We start from the raw sequence: 22,508 nt of genomic DNA on the forward strand, positions 1-22,508 counted from the left end.
AAAAGTGAGGAAAAAAAGTTTGGAGACTTAACTATCATAATTTCCGGCCTATAAGCCGCAACTTTTTTCACATGCTTTCAGCCCTGCTTGTTTATGCGGTGATGCAGCTAATTTGTGCATTTTTTTCTAACGGCCGCAAGGGGGCACCAGAGCGGAAAAAGTTAAGAGTGAGACTGGTGGAATATATGTGCCGAGGAAGTGACTTTTACCGGTCCGGCCCTGTTAGCGCTGCACTAGCGTGTTACTGCCATGTCTTAGTGATTTTTACCGGTATGTTTTTATTTTTTAACCGGCCCTGTGAGCACGGCACTAGCGTTAGTATTAGCACAACTAGCCTTAAACTCTCTGTGTGCTGTCTTTCTTTGTAAATATCTTGCGTTTCAATGTGGGCACTTGTGGCTTTTACACAGCTGCGGCGTATGTATGGACCAAATGGTATTTCCTATACAAATGTACTGGGTGAGGCTGACAACAAGGTTCGCTCTGTAGGCACGGAATTACGGTACTTTATTGGTCCCTAATACAGAAGTGGTGGACCAGTCAGGGCACTTCTCAGTTACGTCAGCATTCGGTCATCATTGCTAACTTTACTGTTCAGAATTGTGCGCAGTGTTTAGACACAATTTGCTGTACAATAAAAGCAGGGCCCTCAAACTCAACATATTCGGGGGCCGCCGGAGATCGAGTCTGAATGAGGCCGGGCCGCATCAGATCTTCCTCAAAAAAGGTTTCACGTTTTCAAAAAAAGTTCAGCGGATCCAATCTTCTCAATCTATCAAAAACAGTTCAGAACACGAATGGTTCCTAGGAACATGAACAAGTTCTTCAAAATCTGAAAAGAAGGAGGCAGTAGTTGCAATACTCTGTATGGCTTGAACATGCTGATCAGTAAGTGCCAGAACTTGACTGAGTTAAGACTTCTGCTCATGGGAGATGCTTTGCAACTTCTTGTTCAGTACAGCTCCTGTCTGTGTGATGTCAACAAGAACAGCTAAGTCCAAGACCCATTTGGGATCTCTTAATACCTGAACATCAATCCCATCCTTCCCAATAATGAAGGCTTTCACTTCTGCTCTCAACTCTCAAAAGCTCCTCAGGACATTTCCCCTGCTGGCCAACATACACTATCTCGGTGAGGGAGACAAAATCCTCATACGCTTGAATCCATTTCCTATCAAAAGGTGCACAACTGCATTTGCTTTCAGCTCTTGGATCTTGCTATGCTTGATGGATTCCACTTTGATGACCACACAACTAGTGTGATATCTCCTGAGTGGTTGCACTGGAATCAGTGTGAGGAACTCCTCCACTTGTTTAACGATTTCAGCCTTGGTGGAGGTCTGCTCTCGACTGACTAACATTCTGGTCATCATAGCATTGCTAAAACACATCTCAAGATGGCCAAAGACCCTTTCCGGAGTATTGTAAAGTGATATTAAAGGAATAACCAACATAGATTTCCATTGTAAGTTGAAACGGACCAAGAGAAGTAACTAGGTTTTCTTTTGTTTTCTATTTCCTGCCATTGACCTCATCTCACCTCTATTCATTTTGTGTCTTGTCCACACTCCTCCCGTCACTTGGCATTTTCGACATCCTGCTTCATTGTCCCGCTGACTTTTTCAGCGCGTCTCCCCCACTGTTTCTCTGCTACAGTAAAGCTGTTAGATCGGTTTCAAGGTAGCCAGGTTCTCCGTTCCCCTGATAATAAGAGACGAGACCACACACATGCACATGCATTACTCTTCATCCTCATACGTTTCCTAAATTTCAGGCCGGATTTTTTTTTTTTTTTTTTTGCTCGACACCGTGGCCTGCTTTTGGAAACAGATGGGAAAATACAATCAATCTAAGACAGACAGATGAGGGTGGTGAATGTTTTGGAAATGGAGGTTGGCTCATAATGAAGATGAACGAGCTCACATTTACTCTCTTTTATTTTTACCAAGTGAGCAGAGAAGGAGGAGGGCTAATTGAATAAACATACTTTTTTCGCCTCTTTTTGACCGCCCAAAATTCTGGCGAAATCTGACGCAGACTCACTGGGCACAGCATTAAATTCACCTGTACAATTTCGTAATATCCAAAATAACAAACCAGCATCCAGCCATTTTGAAAATCATAAAGTTTAGTTTCAATGCACTTAATATAACATATTTCTTATTGTGATTGTAGTTGGCAGTGTTGTGCAACTGTACTGCGTCTTACTCTTTCCTGGTTCTCATTAGATTGTGGAAGTGGTCATAATGTTGTGGTGAGTCAGTCCTAAACGATTTAAGAGTGTTGTACATGAACTATATTTACAGTATCATATTCAGTTGATGGATGGCCAGTTGGATACTTTATAGTCATCTAAAGATCATTTATTTATTTTTCATTATGTTCAGTAAACATTTTTTGGGGGTGCAACTATTACTACAAGCCAAACGTTTGTACACATTTTCTCATTCAATAGCACTTAAAAGTCTGTCCAAATTTTTTTTCAAGAGTAGTACAACTTGTGTTGTGGTCAGCAAGTGTGTTGTGTGAGATTTATTCTTATTTTACTGTGGCAAACTTGACTTACTAGTGCAGATTTTCAAGTTAGTTTATGCCCCAAATTCTGAAAATTAGGTTTTTCATCTTCTGGCTGGAAGTAACAAAAGAAAGTACTGTATTTTCCGCACTATAAGGCACACCTAAAATCCTTTAATTTTCTCAAAAGCAAACGGTGCGCCTTATAATCCGGTGCGCCTTATATATGGATCAATATTGAGCCTTTAGTGCAGCTCCATCTAATGGATGCATAACGTAACCACAGCTTCTACTGTAGCATCTATTCTATGTGCCTTATATATGAAAATTTTTTTTTAAAATAAGCCATTCATTGAAGGTGCGCCTTATAGTGCGGAAAATACGGTAGTCAAATGGTGTAAGAACTTCAGTTTACTGAGCTCGGTTTCATTTTAAAAATCATATCCGGAGGGATCCCAACCTCTTTATTCTCAATCAAGTAACATAATCAGTGTTTTAAGTACTGTACAGTATATGGTTGACTGGAAAGTACCTGATCCCTGGTTCTCTGACTTCTTACACCAAGCTTACTACCTTAAAATAGCCTTAACTCTGAAAGTACCACCATTGTGACCAACTTAAATAAACACTGAAGAGTAGTAGGGCTGATTTATTATTGATTATGACTTATTCCGAAGAATGATAACAACCAATCCAAAATATAGAGACTCTTTTCCATTCCATAGCATGAAAAGGTTTTGGAAAACTTTGACTCGCAGGTGCTCCCGTATCAATAGTGCCGTGGTTTAGTGGGGTGGGGGCCAGGGGGGCAGATTGTTTCAGCCCCCCTGCTTGACATTTTTTCAATCCGTTCCCCATCCCAATTTTCAGCATTATTACATCAAATGTCGAGTACTTTCTGCACATCTGCTACTGTGAACAAACATGTTATATGCTGCTGTCGTTGTTAATTTGGAGTAGAGAAGACATTCACATGTAACCCAGTCTGAGCAATTTTGTATACCGGTACATACTTTTGAAAATCCTTACAGTGTTAGAACACAGCTAAAAAAAAAAATAAAAATAAAAAAAAGCTCCTTTTCTCATTCGACGAGACGACAATAATTTGCTGGCAGATCTTCCACGTGTAGCCCACCCGGCGCTTGCTCTTATGAGTGGTCACCACTGCTTTAATAATGCAGCATTGGAAGCTCAGTCAGAGAGAGAGAATGGAAATGGGCGTCAATGCACAGAGGAGGGTGGTATAAACTATACGGCATCTCATTTACTAGAGATGATTTATCAAGACAGCAGGCTGCATGCTTGGACCCTGTGAACCCTTTTACAATAAATTTGCACACGGGCGCACACAACACACGCACACACACACACACACACACACACTAATCCTATGGCAGCAGTTTGAGATGTATTACTGTATAGTGATTGACTATATGTACTCTAATAAGATATCTATTGTGTAATACTGCAGTCATCTTACTGAAAAAAAAAATGTATGAATAGCTCACAATCACAATCTTTTTAACTACAAATTAAAAGAAATAATTTGAACACAAAATGAGAAAAATGTAACTCATAGCAAAGCATTTTCATGAATAACCTGAAAACGTACTATTGATCAATTTTGAAGGGGCAAGAACTAAGTGCCCCCCCCCCCCCTTGACGATTGTGTTCGAAGGTGATCAAAACTTTGCTCACTAGTTTTCTGATAAAGGTTCAGTGTATTTGTTTATTAAACTTGTTTTGGTGAATGATTGCAGTTGTAAAAATGTATTAAATATTTAAAAGCAGTATATAATACATGGGCAGTGTATAATATATAGGAACAAATAACTGCAATAACAAGTACATAATACGTTGTAATTTCTTTTTTCCATATGACTTATCCTTCGAGGGTCGCGGGTCTGCTAGAGCATCTCCAAGCAGACTCTGACTCAAGAGGCAGTGCACACCCTAAACTGGTCGCAGGCAATTACATATAAATATTATACTGATTAAATGTATTTTTATTTTGTTGGTAAAATGACTCAAAAGGACACGAAAGTCCAAGTGTAGGATGGGCGACTTGACTCAGGAATTGAATGTCTGGATTTGGGACTTGAGGGCAAAGACTTGAGACTGACTTGTGACTTGTAAAGCAATGAGTAGCTTTCGTACCGAATTGTTTGCTATACAGTCATTTACAGCATATATTAAATAAAAAAACCCAATTTAAACAAAGTTGTTGTGATCGAAATCAACTGTCCTCATTGTTAATATCTCTCTCTCGTCTGTGTTTAAATGAGATCTCGCAGATGTTGTCAGAGGCGTCCAGGGAAGGTTTGAGCGAGGCTGCCCTGAACCGCTACAACACGTACTCCCCTTCGCACAGCAACTCGACACCACACACAAACTCACCCTCGCACACGGCGGCGACCACCAGCACGTCACAGACCACCGGCTCGTCCTCCACCTCCTTCTTTGCCAGGTAAGATGTACAGTGTGGAATCAGAATCAGCTTTATTGGCCAAGTGTGTAAAAACACACGAAGAATTTTTCTCCGGCAGTCGGCGCTGCCCTGGTTCGACATACAGAACAAGAACAATAAAGCAACAACAACAAAGAACAAGAGACATTTCAATTTATAGGAACTATTCCTTATAAGAGTCGGGCAAAATGTAAAATCTTCTTCAGGTAAGACATAAGTGTGTCAACGTCCCACTTAGTGTAAAGTGTACAGAGTCCCTTTACCTGTTCGCGGTTCCCGTTATAGTGCAACAACAGTTCTGCAAACGGAGCAGTGTAAAATGTTGAATCGTGCGATAGTCTACAAAATATCTTACTAATACTAATATTGATTGGATGAGCAGGATGTAAGTGAGCATCCCAACAACAGCACAAGGTAGAAAATGGTAAATTTGCTGATCAAAAATTTAATGACTTAATTGCCAGAGGGAAAAAACTGTTCGAATGGCTGCCAGTTTTGACTTGCGTTGATCTTTAGCGCTTTCCCGATGGAAGGACCTGGAAGAGCTGCTGTCCAGGATGTGCTTGCTTTGGACCTAGTTAGCGATGCATCTAAGTCCTCAATAGTGGATAGAGTCGTGACGATAATCCGTTCAGCTGTTTTGATTGTCCGCTGCAGTCGGAGTTGGTCCTTTTTTGTGGTGGCCCCAAACCAGACTGTGATGGAGGTACGCAGTACTGATCGGATAACCGCTGTGTAGAACTGTCTCAGCAGCTCACGTGACAGGCCGTGCTTCCTCAGAAGCAGCAAGAAGTGCATCCTCTGCTGGGCTTTTTTGAGGATGGAGTTGATGTTAGTCTCCTACTTCAGGTCCTTTGAGACGGTAATTCCAAAGAATTTGAAGATAGACTAAAAACATTGCTTGATTTAATATGGTTCAATTCAGTTATTCTTCTTTGGTTGGATGCTTATGCTCGTGGTGTAGGTATAATTTTTTTACTTTTATCTTTGACGGGTTATTATTGTACTGAGCAGTTAGTACACGAATGTATCATGTGATGAGTTTTTGCATATACCGTAATAACGAGCCCCGCTTCAGATGTCATGAAATCCGAAGACACTCAAAGTGACTCAAGGCCAATAAGACGTGACTGTTGAGGATAAATTATTGATGACCGAGGATGGGAAGCTCAAAATGAACATTAAATAATAAATGGTAACAAAGCCTGTGATTATGTCATCAAAGCGGCTCAAGCATTGTTGAAATTCACTCCGTGCAAGCCATACTAATAATTATATAGTGCTTCTACAAACATAATTAAAGGTCACGCTTGTGTTTACAGTCCTTCCGCTCCGCCTCCATGTTACCGCCGTGCTCCTCCAGTGTTGCGTTCTTAACCATCAAAGTGTCACGAACCATCTTATAAATTCAAGTGGAACTCATACGAGCACGTAATCATGCTGTCGTTTTTGGTTTTCCTTGTATCACCTTTGAACCGGGAGGCAACCAGGCCGTTTAATACAAACACACAAACACACATCTGGCTGACATTCCAAGCAGTCGCAACCTACCGTCTTCGGGCTGACGTCCGCATTGAAAGAACATTTTGCCAGTTTAGTGTTGGAGGTGTCAAGTGTGCTGTTGCGCGTTTGCCTCCTCTTTGTTGTCATGTAATTGGATTGTGTATCTTGTGACGTCTTCTCCGAAAGACATCAAAAAAAGGACAAAGTGGTTCCTTTGTTCCAAATGTGACCTTCACGCATGCACCCCATTTGCTACACGCATCAGCCACCTGTTTGTGTGTGTACGTGTCACAAGGCTAATTCTGAACACACAAGTGTTTATGCAGTCATCTTTGCTTGGTTTTGTATGCGTGTTTATGGCAGATGCAGCCATGCAAGGCTGCTAAATCCCATGGCTGCCATGCTCTTTAGCCTCAAACGTGGACTGAATGCAGACGCCCTTATTAGAAAGAAACACACACACATGCCAAATCCCTGTGTCCATTTCCTCGCTCCATGCCATTGTCCCAGCTTGCTCTTTTGCTCATTCCTTGATTCGCCTTTCTTCCTCCCACGTCCCTCTCTCAATCCTCCCGACTCCACACTGACCTCTTCTATCCTCCATGTTGCCACTAATGCGCGTATGACTAATATCTTTCATTAGCGCCGATGGCTCTGTGAATATGTCACGCTCGCGCCGCTGCGGCGCCATTTCGTTTCCCCCTCCGGTGCTGCAGCGGCCCTCCGGGGACTCCGGGGAAAAAGGATGGAGACATGCTGTACGCGCTCGGTGTGGTGTGTATGCGTGTGTGTGGGGGAAGGGAGTTTCTATCAGTGCAGGAATTTTTTACTGCATGTTCTGCCGATTACCTCTTGGGGGATTTGTGTGGCCGGTGTGTGTGGCAGGACGGACGAGAGTCAATGAATTGGTCCCAAGTGATTTGGAGAATTGGAAAGGTGTTGTTATTTTGGAATGAGAATAGCTAAAAGTTGAGGGGGAGGCCGTCTCTTTACCTCTCACTGTCGTTAATGCCTCATAAACGCAGTAGTAAAGACAGACAACCTCGAAATGATTTTTAGTTAATTCCAAATCGTAACCGCTGAGGAACTGGACTACAACTTTATTGTCACTGTCACAGGAACAATGAAAATCAATGAGGCGTCTCACTATTTTCAGCATCGAAGTAACAAAAATAAATATAAGGACGCAATTATCAAAACACAATTACATAATTGTTCATGTTTAGAATTATTTATTTATTTATTTAACATACATGTTGGATATTTTTCCCCCTCTGAGATAATAATGCCACTATAGACACTTTCAAACAGGTATAAATGGTATGTCTCTCTTAACCCATTAGTGGGCACCGTCCCATTTTTGGGACATCATGATTTTCACGCATTATATCCTTCAGTATATCAAAATATTTAAGTGTTTTAATCTGAAGCCACAATTTGGTATCAGGAGAGGATAATTCATCGGTCAAAATTAGCAGGGAGTTATTTCCCTTTCCTTCCTGACCCAACATGGCTGCCTCAAGCACACGTGGAGCGTTTTCCGAGAGAAGAAAGGGGGAAAGGTCAGCATGCAACCAAGTTTGTCTTCAAAATGCTAATCCATCAGTATTATGAATGCGTAAGTGTCGTTCTAGAATAAGAATTAATTAAAAACATATCTCCAGTACGTACCACTTCACAGAACTGCTAACATACCTGTCCCAGTTTTGGGACGCTGCCCATGAGAGGGTACATCTTTTTTGCACTTTGTTTTATGCGTTAAACGAAAAACAAGTGTCATTTCCTTGATTGTGGCCTGTTAGGAGACTTTTATCTCAATAAGGCAAAAAATTGTCACCCTGCCCACGAATAGGTTTAAGTTTTATGCATCATACCGACAGGTTGCAGTGAAGGTGCAAGAGTCAGCGAGTGGAGGAGAGACGAGGGTGCCGCAGGAGGATCCGGAATAATTGGGCAGAGAGGATTAAAATGCAGGGGCAGATCTGGCGCTTGATTGCGACGCGAGAGCGAATCGAAGCGGGAAGAGGACGGCGGAGACGTGAAGGGTGGAGATGAGCGCGGGGATGAACAAAGAGAATGGAGGAAGGAGTGTCATACAGTATATAAAAAGGACAGAGGCTGGCCGACAAGAGGAGGTGCTGCTGATGGATGGGGGGAGGCAGTCGATGCATGGGAAACAAGTGCCCTTCATTTTAGTGCAAGATTGGAATGGATCCACTCAGCCAAATCCCAGGCCACTTGTCATTAAACACTACCAATTAGATGTGTGTGTCTGTGTGTGTGTGTCTACGCCAGACACACACACGCACTCATAGCATGCGTTATGACTATTTGTCAAACGGCTGGATTTGACAGGCGGATTATAGTGAAGCGATGCCTTGTTGCGAGAGGGATTCTACAGTCCTGTGGCCACGTCCATCACTCTGCGACATTCATTGTTACTTCAATATACAGTAGAACGGCAAACTGGAGGTCTTAAGTCAGGGGGAAAACCCAGTCAGGAACGGCGTACAGTATTTGTGCACACCAAACCTTTTTGATCAGTTCAGGCATCTGTACTTCAGCAGGTCCCACGTCATTTATTTGTGACATCGCACCTCACTCTTTCCATTTAAATACAAATATAGTGTATTCAAGAAAATGATGAATATGGTGCAGACTGCCATGATAGGGATTCTTAACAGGGTAAGTAAGATGAAAGTGAGGCAGAAGCCTTCAGCAACTAAGAAATTACCAGCATAGTGCACAGCATATATTTTTTATTATTACTGCTAATACTTCTATGCTTACTGTAGAAGTTGCATATTTTAAGACCCCAAAATTAGCATTCCAATGTATTCCATTTCAAAAGTATAATTTACAGGTCAGTGGAAACTTTTTTTTTTTTTTTTTTAACATGTTTTGAGAGCTACAGAAGAAATTTCTGACTTAGTTTAAAGAAGAGTAAGAGTCAGTTTTTGGTCCACCTACGGTTGTGTTGTACTTCACAACGGACTACTTTTAAGTAACAGTAAAACGGACATATAACGGTAAACGCGTGTGGTTTATGCCAAAGACATGGCTAGAAATTAGTAATGTCAGCACAGATATTGATGCAAACACAGCATGAGAGGTATCCTGGCTGGTTTTGGACCAGCACAAAAGTCAACTGAGACCCACAACACTATTGAGGACAAGCAGTAAAATAAATGTCGCACTAGATTCTTTAATTTAGGATGTATACAGTAAATACCAAAGGTTCTCCTTGTAATTATAATCCATCCATCCATCCATCCATCCATTTTCTTTGCCGCTTCTCCTCACAACGGTCGTGGGGACCTTATTGTAATTACAATGATTCCCAAAATGAAGAAAATAGAATGGTTCGAATTGCCAATTTTTAACTTGTAATCCACATTTCTTTTTCATTGCTCCTCGAGCACTGTCCTTCAATTTTTTTTTTCCCCACTCGCGCTTTCCCCACTTAATTGGAAGCCAACGGTGTAACTCTTTGACCGACTGTGCGTCATCGCAGGAGCTCCTCTCTCTCGCGCTAGCCTCACTGAGGCTAATATAGTTGAAAAATGACAAACCACAAAATTCCGATGGTTTAAGTGGCCAGTTACTCTATAATAATGACAACATTCTGCCTTTCTTGAGCTAATTCCCAGTTATTCACAAATGACTTCAAATTCATTTTCCCATTAACTGTCTCAATCTTCCTCCTCAGCTGTGGTCCATATGAATTTATTAAGATGTACAAACAAATCTTTCTCGATAGTGCTTTTTGTCAGAGTTGTGAATTTTTCCCACTTGACTTTTGGCAAGAGGCGGCGTCCAGCCAATGGATAGGTTTCCAATTACGTCATCTTGTGTGTCATAGAGGTCAGAGAACACAGGTGATAGGTGTGTTTTATGTGCATCATTTTGGAATGTTGGAGGAAGCTGGAGTACCCAGAATGAACTACCGTGATTCCCGGCCTACAGAGCGCACTTGGTTCCCAGCCTCACGGAGTACATTTGTAAAGGAAATACCATTTGGTACATCCGCCGCAGCCGTGTAAAACCCAGAAGTTCCCACATTGATACATGAGATATTTACAAAGAAAGACGGTACACTGAAAGAGTTTAACACTAGTGCTACCACGAGCGTCGCGCTAACGCTAGCGTTGTGCTAGTGCTAACGCTAACAGGGCCAGTTGAAATAAAACATACCTGTAAATATCACTGAGACATCCCAGGAACACAGCAGCAACATGCTAGCACATTTGGTACATACATACGCCGCAGCTGTCTAAAAACCGCATGTACCCACATTGAAACACAAGATATTTACAAAGAAAGACGGTACACAGAAAGAGTTTAACACTAGTGCACTAACGCTAATGCTAGCGTCGCACTAATGCTACCGCTGGCACCACGCTAAAGCCAGCGCTAACGCGAGCGTCGTGCTAGCGCTAACGCTAACAGGGCCGGTTAAAAAAAAAAAACATGCCAGTAACACAGCAGCAACACTAGGGCCGATAAAAGTCACTTCCTCGGCACATATATTCCACCGGTCTCATCCTTACCTTTTCCGCTCGAGTGCCCCCTTACGGCCGTTAGAAAAAATGCACAAATTAGCCACATCACCACATAAAATGCAGGGTTGAAAGTGTTTGAAAAAAGTTGCGGCTTGTAGGCCGGAAATTACGGTAATACTGTACCGAAATGTGGAAAACATGCAAAGTCAGTCGTGAAGCTCACTTCCATGATTGTGCTCTGTTGGGGAGAAACAGTTAAGAAGCTAAAAAAGATGCAGTTGATTGAACAAGGGATGAAGACAAGGGGAAGGAGGAGTGAACAAAGGAGAGCGGTTGAGTTGGGAATAGATGCATCAGAAATGTAAATATAATTTTTAGTGGCTCCCTTTGAACTCCACAGGGAATTAAACAACAAGAAAGCCGATGAGCCACTCCCCATCCAGATGTTACTAATTATGTACACACGCGTGTGTGTGGTCATATTCCACTCTGCAATTAGCATTTCTGTCAAACTTTAAAGACATCATTGCAAAGCCTTGCGAGCAAGTGGATTTTCATGCACAGAAAACATCAAATATGGCTTGAACGAATCAACATCATTAACATCTGTGGTCTTTTGTTTCGCCGTCAGAGCTGCACAAAAACTGAACCTAACATCTAAGAAAAAGAAGCTGAAGGCTGCCACGTCGGTGCAGCTGCCCGTGACATCGTCTTCGCCGACGTGCGACAGCCAATTGTTCCCCACCAATTTCAGCTCGGCCCTGCTAGCGGCCCCGCCCCCGGCCCCGCCCTGCCTTCTCCGTGCGGCCAATAAGATCAAAGACACACCTGGTCTAGGAAAGGTAAGAGGTCTATTTATTTATGATCGTTACGAGCAAATAAAAATATTACCCAAACCTATGGATACGAATCCTTTGTAACTCAATGTATTACTATTTTGGAAATGTTTTATTTCCCTTTTGTATATAAATATATCCATCCATCCATTTACTTGCCCGCTTATCCTCACAAGGGTTGCGGGGAGTGCTAGAGCTTATCCCAGCTGTCAATGGGAGGAGGCAGGGTACTCCCTGAACTAAATGCCAATCAATGGCAGGGCACAAACGGCCGCACTCACAATCACACCTAGGGTCAATTTAAAGTGTCCAATTAACGTTGCATGTTTTTGGGATGTGGGAGGAAACGGGAGTGCCCGGTGGAAATCCACGTAGGAACGGGGAGAACACGCAAACTCCACACAGGTGGGTCCGAGATTGAACCCGGGACCTCAGAACTGTGATCTTAGAAAAGAAAAGAGAAACTTTGTTACAGCTTTTATTTATAAAGGATAAACAGTATGTTGGCCTCACAGTTCTGAGGACCCGCCTGTGTGGCGTTTGCATGTTCTCCCCATGCCTGTGTGGGTTTTCTCCAGGCACTCCGGTTTCTTCCCACATCCTGAAAACATGCAACATTAATTGGGCACCCTAAATTGCCCATAGGGGTGATTGTGAGTGCAGCTGTTTGTCTCCATGTGCCCTGCGATTGGCTGGAAACCATTTCAGGGTGCACCCCACCTCCTGCCCATTGACAGCTGAGATAGGTTCCGGCACTTCCCCCGACCCTTGTGAGGATAGGCGGCTAAGAAAATGGATGGATGGATGATAAAAGTTTTTTTTTACTACTCTAATGTTTAGTTTTAAATTTTTATGTCTCCTTTAAAGTGGTAAACGTGTCTAAATTTTGTACACTTTTATTAGGTATTGCCTCTATATATCCAATTATGGATTTATCGAGGGGGGGGGGACTTTACCAGGTTACAGTTTTGCTACTTTGTGCAATGTTTTTGAACGAGTGCAAGTCACCATCAAAATGTTTTAAAATTCTGACCTTCAGCTGGATGCTTTTCTCTGGCGTCACCTCTGTGGAATTGTAACAAAAGTATGCCGAAGGGTTACCATGGTAACATCTCAAGCTGACAAAAGTCATCCGTCACCCGAGCAGCGCCTGATGAAATGTGTGTGAGTGTGTGTGTGTGTGTGTGTGTGTTGTGGATGCGGTTGTGGGCGTTGATGCTGGCAGAAGTGTGTGCAATATCGATTGTACATGTAATGAGTTTTCAGTGCCCCCCCCCAGTTTTGGTCTCACCGAGTGTGTGAGTGTGTCTTGGCATGAGAAAACGAATGGGTGTGTCTGGTAAAGTCAAAGAGACGTCAAACAGATGCCGTCCAGTGCGATGCAGTGACAGCGTGGGGGAGCGATACCCCACATGAGTGTGGCCTTCAAGGTCACGTGTCATGCCTATAAACATTCTAAAATAGATATTGTAATGCAAAATACATGTAACATTATTCACTTTAATGTCTATACGAAAAATAAATGTGAGCAGAGAGCGCGTCATCCATGCACAAAGTTGCGGAAGTGTCATTCGACGACATCCAAGTGGTCGCCTTATTGGCTGCATCTCCTGTCCGTGACGTCACCCCGGACATTCGCCATTGAAAACACGCTGTGACCCCGACTGTAGAACACGCCCCTTCTGACACGGAAGCACTTTTCGAAGAAGAAAACATCTCACAACCGAGTGAAGTTACCGGGGCAATATTATCCCATTGTTTCGAGCTATATTTAGATGGTATGCGATAACGGCCAAACCGCCTCCCCGTCCGATCCCCTTCCGCGGCAGACATGAGCCACCGCGGCCGACAAGGCCGGCGACTGGCGGCGACGAGCCACCCCGGCCTTGTCGACAAGGCCGAGCCGGCCGCCGGCTAGCTTCTCGCAGGTAAAACTAATAGAAACAAACGAGTCCGCTGGAGGGCACTCCCACCCTGCACGTCACTTCCTGCTTCTTCTCGAAAAAAAACCCTCGAGAGGATTTTAATGGCAGGAGTTACAAAAAGCCATATATGTCAAAATCCTTTTTTGTGGTGAAAAAAACAGATGGGTCCGTTCCTGCTGCTGTTTTTCATTAATAACGTACTAAAAATCATCCATTTCATGACACTTGACCTTTGAAAGTCAAATATGAAAATGAAATAGTCATGCCTATAATCATTCTAAAATAGATCTTGTAATGAAAAATACAAATAATATTATTCACGTCAATGTCCATACGAAAATATAAATACGAACGAAGAGCACGTCATCCATGCGCAAAGTTGCGGAAGTCTCATTTGACATCCAAGTGGTAGCCATGTTGCCTGCAACTACTGCCCGTGACGTCACACCAGGACATTTGCCATTGAAAACACGCTATGCCACCTACTATGGAACGCAGAAGCTCTTTTCAAAGAAGAGAACACAATCGAGTGAAGTGACCGGGGCAATATTACCATATCTTTTCAAGCCATATTTTGATGATATGCGGATCACTTCGAACTGACAACAGACCCCCAGACAGTATGTATGAGCCAGCCCAGCCGAAGCCATGCTCGGCGCCGACGGGTACATCGACACATTTAGCGCCACTGACTTACGTACGTGTATTTTTTTTAGTAACTGTATACACACCTACCTGTCATTTGGAACCCACGAAGCTCTCGTCCTTTGCACCCGTGCAATCCATTTTTCACGACGAACCGGGTCTTTTTGAAAAGTATGAAGAGCGAATCCATCTTCCCGAGTGTTCGAACAATATCCAGCAGTACAACGAGCCAGCATTTTAGCTACCACGAAGGAACAAAGAGCGACCTTCCCGCAGGTAAAACTGGTATAAACAGACGAGACCGCTTGATTGGGCGTCTGCTACTAACATCACTTCCTGCTTCTTCTCAAAAACAAATCCCCTCGAGAGGATTTTCATGGCGGGAGTGACAAAAAGCCATACACGTCCAAATCATGTTGTGTGGTGAAAAAACGGATGGGTCCATTCCGGCTGCGTTTTTTTCATTAATCTTCTTCTTCTTTTCGTTTCGGCTTGTCCCGTTAGGGGTCGCCACAGCGTGTCATCTTAGATGAACGCACATTTGTTTGGCACAGTTTTACCCCGGATGCCCTTCTTGACGCAACCCCTCTGCATTTAGCCGGGGAGAGAAGCTTACAGCACCTGGTATCCATCCATGCATCAGTTTTCTATGCCACTTTTCCTTATTAGGGTTGTAGTTAGCTCAAACCTGTCTCAGTTGACTTTGGGCAAGTGACAGCGTACACCCTGCACTGGTCGCCAGCCAATCGCAGACCACATATACGAAGACAAACAATCATTCATGCTCACATTCACTCTGGACCGTTCAGTCTTCTCTCAACCAGACGTTCCAGGAATGTGAGAGGAAGCTCGGCAAGCACGGGAAGGACATGCACAATCTACAGAGAAAGATCCAGAACCACAATATGAAACCCGCTCATAACTGAGCGGCAGATGTGCTGTCGGTCACCGTGCTGCCTATAAGCAAAATTAGAAAGGACTTTTCAGCCTTCATCTGAGTTTCTCTCCATATGGAAGTGACAGATGTCGCCTCAGTCGTCAGGGAGACACCCTCGCATGTAAAGGCGCCCACACACACACACACACACACACACACACACACACACACACACACCAAGTCTGTCTGCCTCCTAACATCTTCATTCAACCAAACTGGCTCTGCTTGTTGCTTCTTTCAAAATTCCATCCATTTACGTATCCATTTTCTGCACGGCTTATTCTAACGAAGGCCACCACATAAAGCCAAGCAACCATTCACACTCCCTTCCAAGCGCATGGACCACTTTGAGTCTTCAGGGAATTTAAGAAGCCTGTTTTTTCAAAAGGATGTGCGAGCAACCCCGAGTACCTGGAGAAATTCCACGGGGAGAAGGGAAATGTTTCAATACAGACTCCAACCGGCACCTAATGAGGCCCCCGAAGAAACGCGTGGTTTCGGTTTGAAGACGAAAGATGCCAACTTTTCAAAAAGTTGATTTCTAAAAAAATAATTATCCTTCTCTCTCATCTTTGAAAACAGATATTTGGCTTCTTCAGCATGGTGTACATACAGTAGCTCACATTGTCAGCACGGATGTACACAGATTAGAGTAACAAAACTACAAATATAGCACATGGTACTCGCTGGACCTTAAAATGAAGATCTAGTCAGTCATTTGGAACTGAGATTTTTGTGATTCACAGTAAAAAAAAAGATCTTCCATCCATCCATCCATTTTCTTAACCGCTTATCCTCACAAGAGTCGTACGAGTCCCTTGCTGTCAACTGGCAGGAGGCAGGGTACACCCTAAACTGGTTTCAAGCCAATCCCAGGGCACATTGAGACAAACAGCCGCACTCACAATCACACCTAGGGGCAATTTAGAGTGTCCAATTAATGTTGCATGTTTTTGGGATGTGGGAGGAAATCGGAGTGCCCGGATAAAACACACGCAGGCACGGGGAGAACACGCAAACTCCACACAGGCGGGGCCGGGATTGAACCCGAGACCCCTGAACTGTGAGGCCAACACTTTCCAGCTGAAAAAAGCATCTTTTTATCATCTAAATTCACCTGTAGGCAATGTTCCCTCTAGGTTTTGACGTGTCTGAGCAAACACACTAAGGCCGTGAGCGCCCCCTTTGACCACTGTGAGCAACGTCAGACGTAGCACTGTGGTCAATCAGTGTCATCCATTGAAGGTACATGGCTTATTTAAAGGTTCAGATTTACATTCCCATCAGAACACTTTCAAGAATAATTTCGTGTTTTTGCAAACTTACACTGAAAATGTCAACAAACAAAAAAATACCTTACAACAAAAATACATACCAAGCCAACTATGAAATGTAAATGTTTTTTTTTTTTTTTTAACCCACAATGATATCCCCGTCTATTTTTCTTGGTGTAAAACTGAATTATTGCTCGCAGAATATCTTGAGCAATGCATGTTGAAAGCTGAATGATGCTCCCAAACAATTTTAGGGTTAATGTTATGTTGCCTCCTATATTTAAAATACAGAATTAGCTTTTCGGGCACTGTATCGTCTGTGCTTTCATTCTCGATCAGGCTGTGCCAACATGACACACCAATTGTAATTACCCCTTTAAGAGCGGACGGGGCGGAGTCAGGTAAACTAGGAAGTAGAGTGTGTGGCCTGTCAGCAGCTCGTTATGAGAGGCAGTGAGCTGCCATGATAAAAAAAATAATTAAAAAATAGATCCCAGGCTCTTGTTCACTGTGCTGGATCTCTTTTCATCTGCGCTGAGAGTGTGCAAAAAGTGCGCAAACGCGCAGTTGCGGAGCTTAGAGGGAACATTGCCTGCAGGGCCCCGGCACATTAAGTGACATGCCTTAAATGAACTACCGGGAACCAAAGAGAGTCAGCAAATTCCTGAAATTAACGAATGAAGCGACGGAAAATATATAAGATCTAAGAACATCTGAGTGATGCTAAAACTTCAAGTGAGCTCTGATCTTTTTTATGCTTTTTGTCAGCTGTAGTTTTCGGGAAATGTTTGAGATTCGTACCGTGTATGTACTTGATCAGTATGAAAACTCTGAGGCCTCGGAGTAATATGATGTGGCTTTTTTGATTGTGCAATCAAAGCATGAAGTCGCGCAATCTGCTCTTCGCGCGACAACTGCCAACTCGCAGGTGGCGGCGGACACACAATTAGCGGATGACGACCAATTTCTGCTTCCTTGCGGTAATTCTCAAATTTCCCGTATAAGCAGTGCGCTCTTGAGAAGACCTTGCCGCTGCCATATGGGATGAAAATGGCAGTCGAGCTCAGAGAGAGCCAGGTCCTGCTATTTTCTGACATAAAAAAGCTTGCGCTATACGAAATCAATCAGATCTCGCCGAGAGCTAATCAAATACACGCATGCGCAGCGCACAAACGCGGCGGCGAAAATGACCCGGGTGACATTTCGCAGGGGAAAAATGTCACCAGCAGTGGGGGTCGGCTTCCCCCTCCTGCAATGGCATTTGCACATACAAAGCCCCCCCCACACACACATTGGAGGGCCACATTTCATACGGTTACATTGGACAAGGAAGGATGTCAAATGAGCAGCGAATCCCCTGGTGGAAAGCGTCGAGATACATCTTGCAGTACACGCTTAGTTTGCAGGAACGATGTTAATATGGCAGAAAACAGATTGAAACGTCGCAGTTGAAGCCGCGGGGGGGGGGGGATCACCCTGGGTGGGTCAGGTGTACGTGAGTTACAAGGAAATCAAGCCTGCTTTCATCCAGGGATGTTAAATGAATTGAGGGCGGTGCTCGCGTTGTGATATCGTTTTGCTTGATGCCGTCCTACAGGTTGGAGGCGTTGCCTCACGTCACAGTCATGAAATCTAACAGCTGGGAGCATCGTGTATAGAAGCGCAAGGGCGGGGGGACGGGTGAGGGGGAGTGCGTGGATCAGTCACGGAAATTTAGTTGCACAAAATGAACGCTGAGCAAAGAAACTGTCACCTGATTCAAAAATACTCTATGCTGATGTTGAACTGGGGAAAAAAAAACAGCTCCACGACTTTGTAATTTTTTAAAATTATGAATTAGAAATTAGATAAATTACAAGACAATTATGTTTTTAATCACAGCAAAATAACTCAATATTTAATAAAGTTGACGGAATAATGACAAAAATGTAACTTCTTTCAACTGATTTGGTACAATTGTTACGATAATATTGTTATAGTTGTTGTCGTCTAGCCATCCGCCCGCCTGTCGATTTCTTTACTATATCTATCTATCATCATCTGTCTAGCAAGGATATAGATATATATATATAAAATTGGCATTATTATATAAATTAGCATTATGTTTTTAAACTAATTAGGGAGAATGTTTTAGTGTTATACCGTAATTTCCGACCTATAATTCGCGACTTTTTTCACACGCTTTCAACCCTGCAGTTTATGTGGTGATGCGGCTAATTTATGCATTTTTTCTAACGACCGCAAGAGGGCACTCGAGCAGAAAATGTAAGATTGAGACTGGTGGAATATGTGTGCCGAGCAAGTGACTTTTACCGGTCCGGCCCTGTTAGCGCTGCGCTGGCGTGTTACTGCCGTGTCTCAGTGATTTTTACCGGTATGTTCTTTTCTTTAACTGGCCCTGTAATTTTTTTTAATGATGAATTAGAAATGAGATGAAAGACTAACAATGACAAAAATGTAACCTGTTTCAACTGATTTGTTACAACTGTTACAATCATATTATCATCGTTGTTGTCGTCTAGCCGTCTGCCCCCCATATCGATTGCTCTACTGTATCTATCTATCATCATCTGTCTAGCAAGGATAAAAAAACGAAAAATAAATTGATTGATGATACTTTATATCTAGTCACATGAAAGGTCGAAATATTAAGAACCCGCTCCTGAGCTTTCTTTTCTTCATGAAAGCATTTGAAGACCAAATATTGGCATCACTGATTGTTAATTGGAGTGCATTATGTTGTAAAAAAAAACTGTAATTCAAAACCAGAGATATTCTTAATTGGACTCCAGCTACTGATGACGTCCATTGAACAGCATCTTAATGAGTTTGAAAATTCATTCCACGTAGTTATTTGCTATTAATCAAGAACTAGACCAGGCTGGTCCAACGGAAAAAACAAATGTATAAATCAAAGCTACGAGAAGGGGACTTAAAGGAGATAGAGCTACAACAAAGTCTTGTACTTCTTCATTCTTGACCTCCATCTCTCTCCTGGTCATCCTTTCATCCACACTCATCTCCATTTCTTCATGTTCTCAATGACTGGAGGACACAGATTTGATATTTTTTTTTTATCCCCTCTCATCTCTGCACTCCACATTTTGCATGCACACACGGTTAGAGACTTGACCTTGGGGGGGAGATGATACTATGACAGCTAATCAATTTTTAATAGCAGTAGTGATCGCTCTCAGGCAGCAAAGTGTGCATGTGTGTGCGCTCATGCCTTTAAATGAACGGGTGAGTCTATTATGAGACTGCTGCATTCCACCTTGTGGATGAAATATTAATGGACTCCGTGCTGGCAGAGGTGGCGGATGCTATTGACAAACTGATACTTGTGCTCTTCATTGCTTTTAATAAGCATGTGAAACCATAACGACTGAAGGACGGTATTTTTTTTTTCTCCGCAAATGTGAAACATGTTCGAGGTGTGTGTGAAACATTCCATGAGTGGTGCCACAAAAGAAATAGTTCCAACCCAAAGTAGACGTTTCAAGTTTTCCCCCGTTCGATGTGGAAAAGATGATCCGCCGCAAAGCGATCCGGCACCGTTTGTTTTGTTCAGTGCACGAGAAGAGCTGCCACAACGCATGACTGCTTACAGTGCCTTGTGATTTTCCATCCATCCATCCATCCATCCATCCATCCATCCATTTTCTTTGCTGCTTATCCTCACAAGGGTCGCGGGGAATGCTGGAGGCTATCCCAGCTGTCAATGGGCAGGAGGCAGCGTACACCCTGAACCGGTGGCCAGCCAATCGCAGGGCACATCGAGACAAACAGTCGCACTCACAATCACACCTAGGGGCAATTGAGTGTGTCCAATTAATGTTGCATGTTTTTGGGATGTGGGATAAAACCGGAATGGCCGGAGGAAACCCACGCAGGCACGGGGGGAGAACATGCAAACTCCACACAGGCGAGTCTGGGATTGAACCTGGGACCTCAGAACTGTGAGGCCAAAGCTTCACCAGCTGAGCCACCATGGCGCCCCTTGTGATTTTGTGATTTGAAAAAAATATATATGCATATGCCCTTTGGGTACCAAGCCAAGATGGGGTGATTCATTTTTATTAATTCCGAAGTTTAACTGAAATTATGTACTACCTAATACTAAATTCATACAAAATCTGTATAGATCTTCAGCAATTGCTAAAAAGGAGATTTTGCCGAAAGAACTTAAAAAATGTTCATGTCTGCGGTGTCATATAAGCGTGTCACAGCAACACCTCGGAGCCAATTGATTTTTTTTTTTTTTATTGATTTTCCAGCCAATAATCGTGTCGCATGGTGCTGAAAAAAGTTTCGGGCAACATTTTGTCACCTTCTCGGGGGGTTGCTTGTCACATTGAGCTGAAGTTATTTCCTAAAACTGGCTTTTGGCTTCACTTCACGAAAAATATGTCTTTGTGGGAAGTTGGCCCGTCGTGCAAAAGAAAGGTTTAGGACAGCTCTATTGCGTCTATGACATCATTGTTTAATTGACTTCGATTCAGCTTTCATCCCCTAACAGTCGACTACAAAACAATCTTAAGCCGCACAACTATACAAAATAGTCCAGTTCGGAATCAAAACCGCATCGTACTTGATGCTTAAACTTTTTTACGTTTTGCCACTCTGTTTACAATGATGTTGAAAATGTTACCAAATTGTTTCCATGTTTCGTGTTGTGCTTTAAAAGCAACTTAAAATAATGTTTCATCATGTTTCAGTAGTCCAGGTCAATTTAGTTGGGGACCAGTATTTAGTTATTATTATTTAGTTATTTTGAAGTTCTGCCACTGGTCTATAATTCACTAAATGATTTGGGTCCTGAATACATGAAAGAAATCCTTATGGAACAGAAACCCGGTAGAACTCTGAGATCGACTGACTCAGGTCAAATAGTGGAGCGAAGAGTCCAAAGCAAACATGTTGAAGCAACATTTAGCTATTATGCTGCGCAAAAAATGGAATAATTTACCAACAGAGGTGAGGTCAGCCCCAAGTATTAATGTTTTTAAATCCAGGTTGAAAACTCTTTTTCTTTTCAGAATATATCCACTTTTTGATTATATTACTTGCACTGTATGCGGTTTTAATTGTCTTTTTTCGTTTGTTTTTATCCCGTTTTAAATGTTTTATCTCTTTGTTTTCAAATGCCTTTAATCATGTAAAGCACATTGAGTTATCTCGTCTATGAAATGCGCTATACTAATAAATTTGCTTTTCTTTGCTTTGCTTTCGTTTACTACTTTACTAAAATAGGATGACATTGTGTTGATCACATATCTTTATATTGGCATCAGGCACTATAAAGGACATTAATTTGATATCAAGTGTACAATAGTAGTCTACTTGTCTATTTAAGGCTCCATAAATGTAAAAATATATTAAATTTTTTGTACACTTATGTCTTGTTAAGTGTTGAGACGTACACTGGAAAGGAGAGGAATGAAGATTAGCTGAAGTAAAACAATATATGTGCGTGAATGAGCGGGGCGGAGGGGGAAGAGTGAGGCTCCAGGGAGAAGAGATAGCGAGCGTGGACGACTTCAAATACTTGGGGTCAACAATCCAGAGCAATGGAGAGAGTGGTAAGGAAGTGAAGAAACGGGTCCAACCGGGATGGAACAGTTGGCGGAAGGTGTCTGGTGTTCTATGTGACAGAAGAGTCTCCGCCAGGATGAGGGGCAAATTTATAAAACAGTGGTGAGGCCAGCCATGATGTAAGGATTAGAGACGGTGGCACTGAAGAAACAACAGGAAGCAGAACTGGAGGTGGCAGAAATGAAGATGTTGAGTTTCTCGCTCGGTGTGAACAGGTTGGATAGGATTAGTAATGAGCTCATGAGAGGGACAGCCAAAGTTGGATGTTTTGGAGACAAGATTCGAGAGAGCAGACTTGGATGGTTTGGAC

General features: G+C 42.8%; 1 protein-coding gene and 1 long non-coding RNA gene across 9 annotated transcripts in view; one reads left to right on the forward strand and one right to left on the reverse strand.

Annotated features, from left to right (window-relative positions):
* The window catches only part of LOC133498041 (uncharacterized), a 38,049-nt gene extending 36,370 nt beyond the window's left edge, over window positions 1–1,679 (reverse strand). The window contains exon 1 of the long non-coding RNA XR_009794170.1: window positions 1,541–1,679. This is a non-coding gene — a long non-coding RNA (uncharacterized LOC133498041). The remainder of the gene's footprint in view (window positions 1–1,540) is intronic.
* Window positions 1–22,508, forward strand: part of kif26ba (kinesin family member 26Ba) — a 109,182-nt gene that overhangs the window by 41,278 nt on the left and 45,396 nt on the right. For 6 of the 8 annotated variants that reach the window (XM_061814423.1, XM_061814419.1, XM_061814421.1 and 3 more), the window contains exons 4-5: window positions 4,800–4,981; window positions 11,618–11,828. In XM_061814423.1, coding sequence (XP_061670407.1) covers window positions 4,800–4,981; window positions 11,618–11,828 — 393 coding nt within the window. The remainder of the gene's footprint in view (window positions 1–4,799; window positions 4,982–11,617; window positions 11,829–22,508) is intronic. The other 2 variants (XM_061814422.1, XM_061814425.1) reach the window with 1 other exon arrangement.

The sequence above is a fragment of the Syngnathoides biaculeatus genome, chromosome 3 (assembly GCF_019802595.1).
Source record: "Syngnathoides biaculeatus isolate LvHL_M chromosome 3, ASM1980259v1, whole genome shotgun sequence".
Classification (NCBI taxonomy): Eukaryota; Metazoa; Chordata; class Actinopteri; order Syngnathiformes; family Syngnathidae; genus Syngnathoides; species Syngnathoides biaculeatus.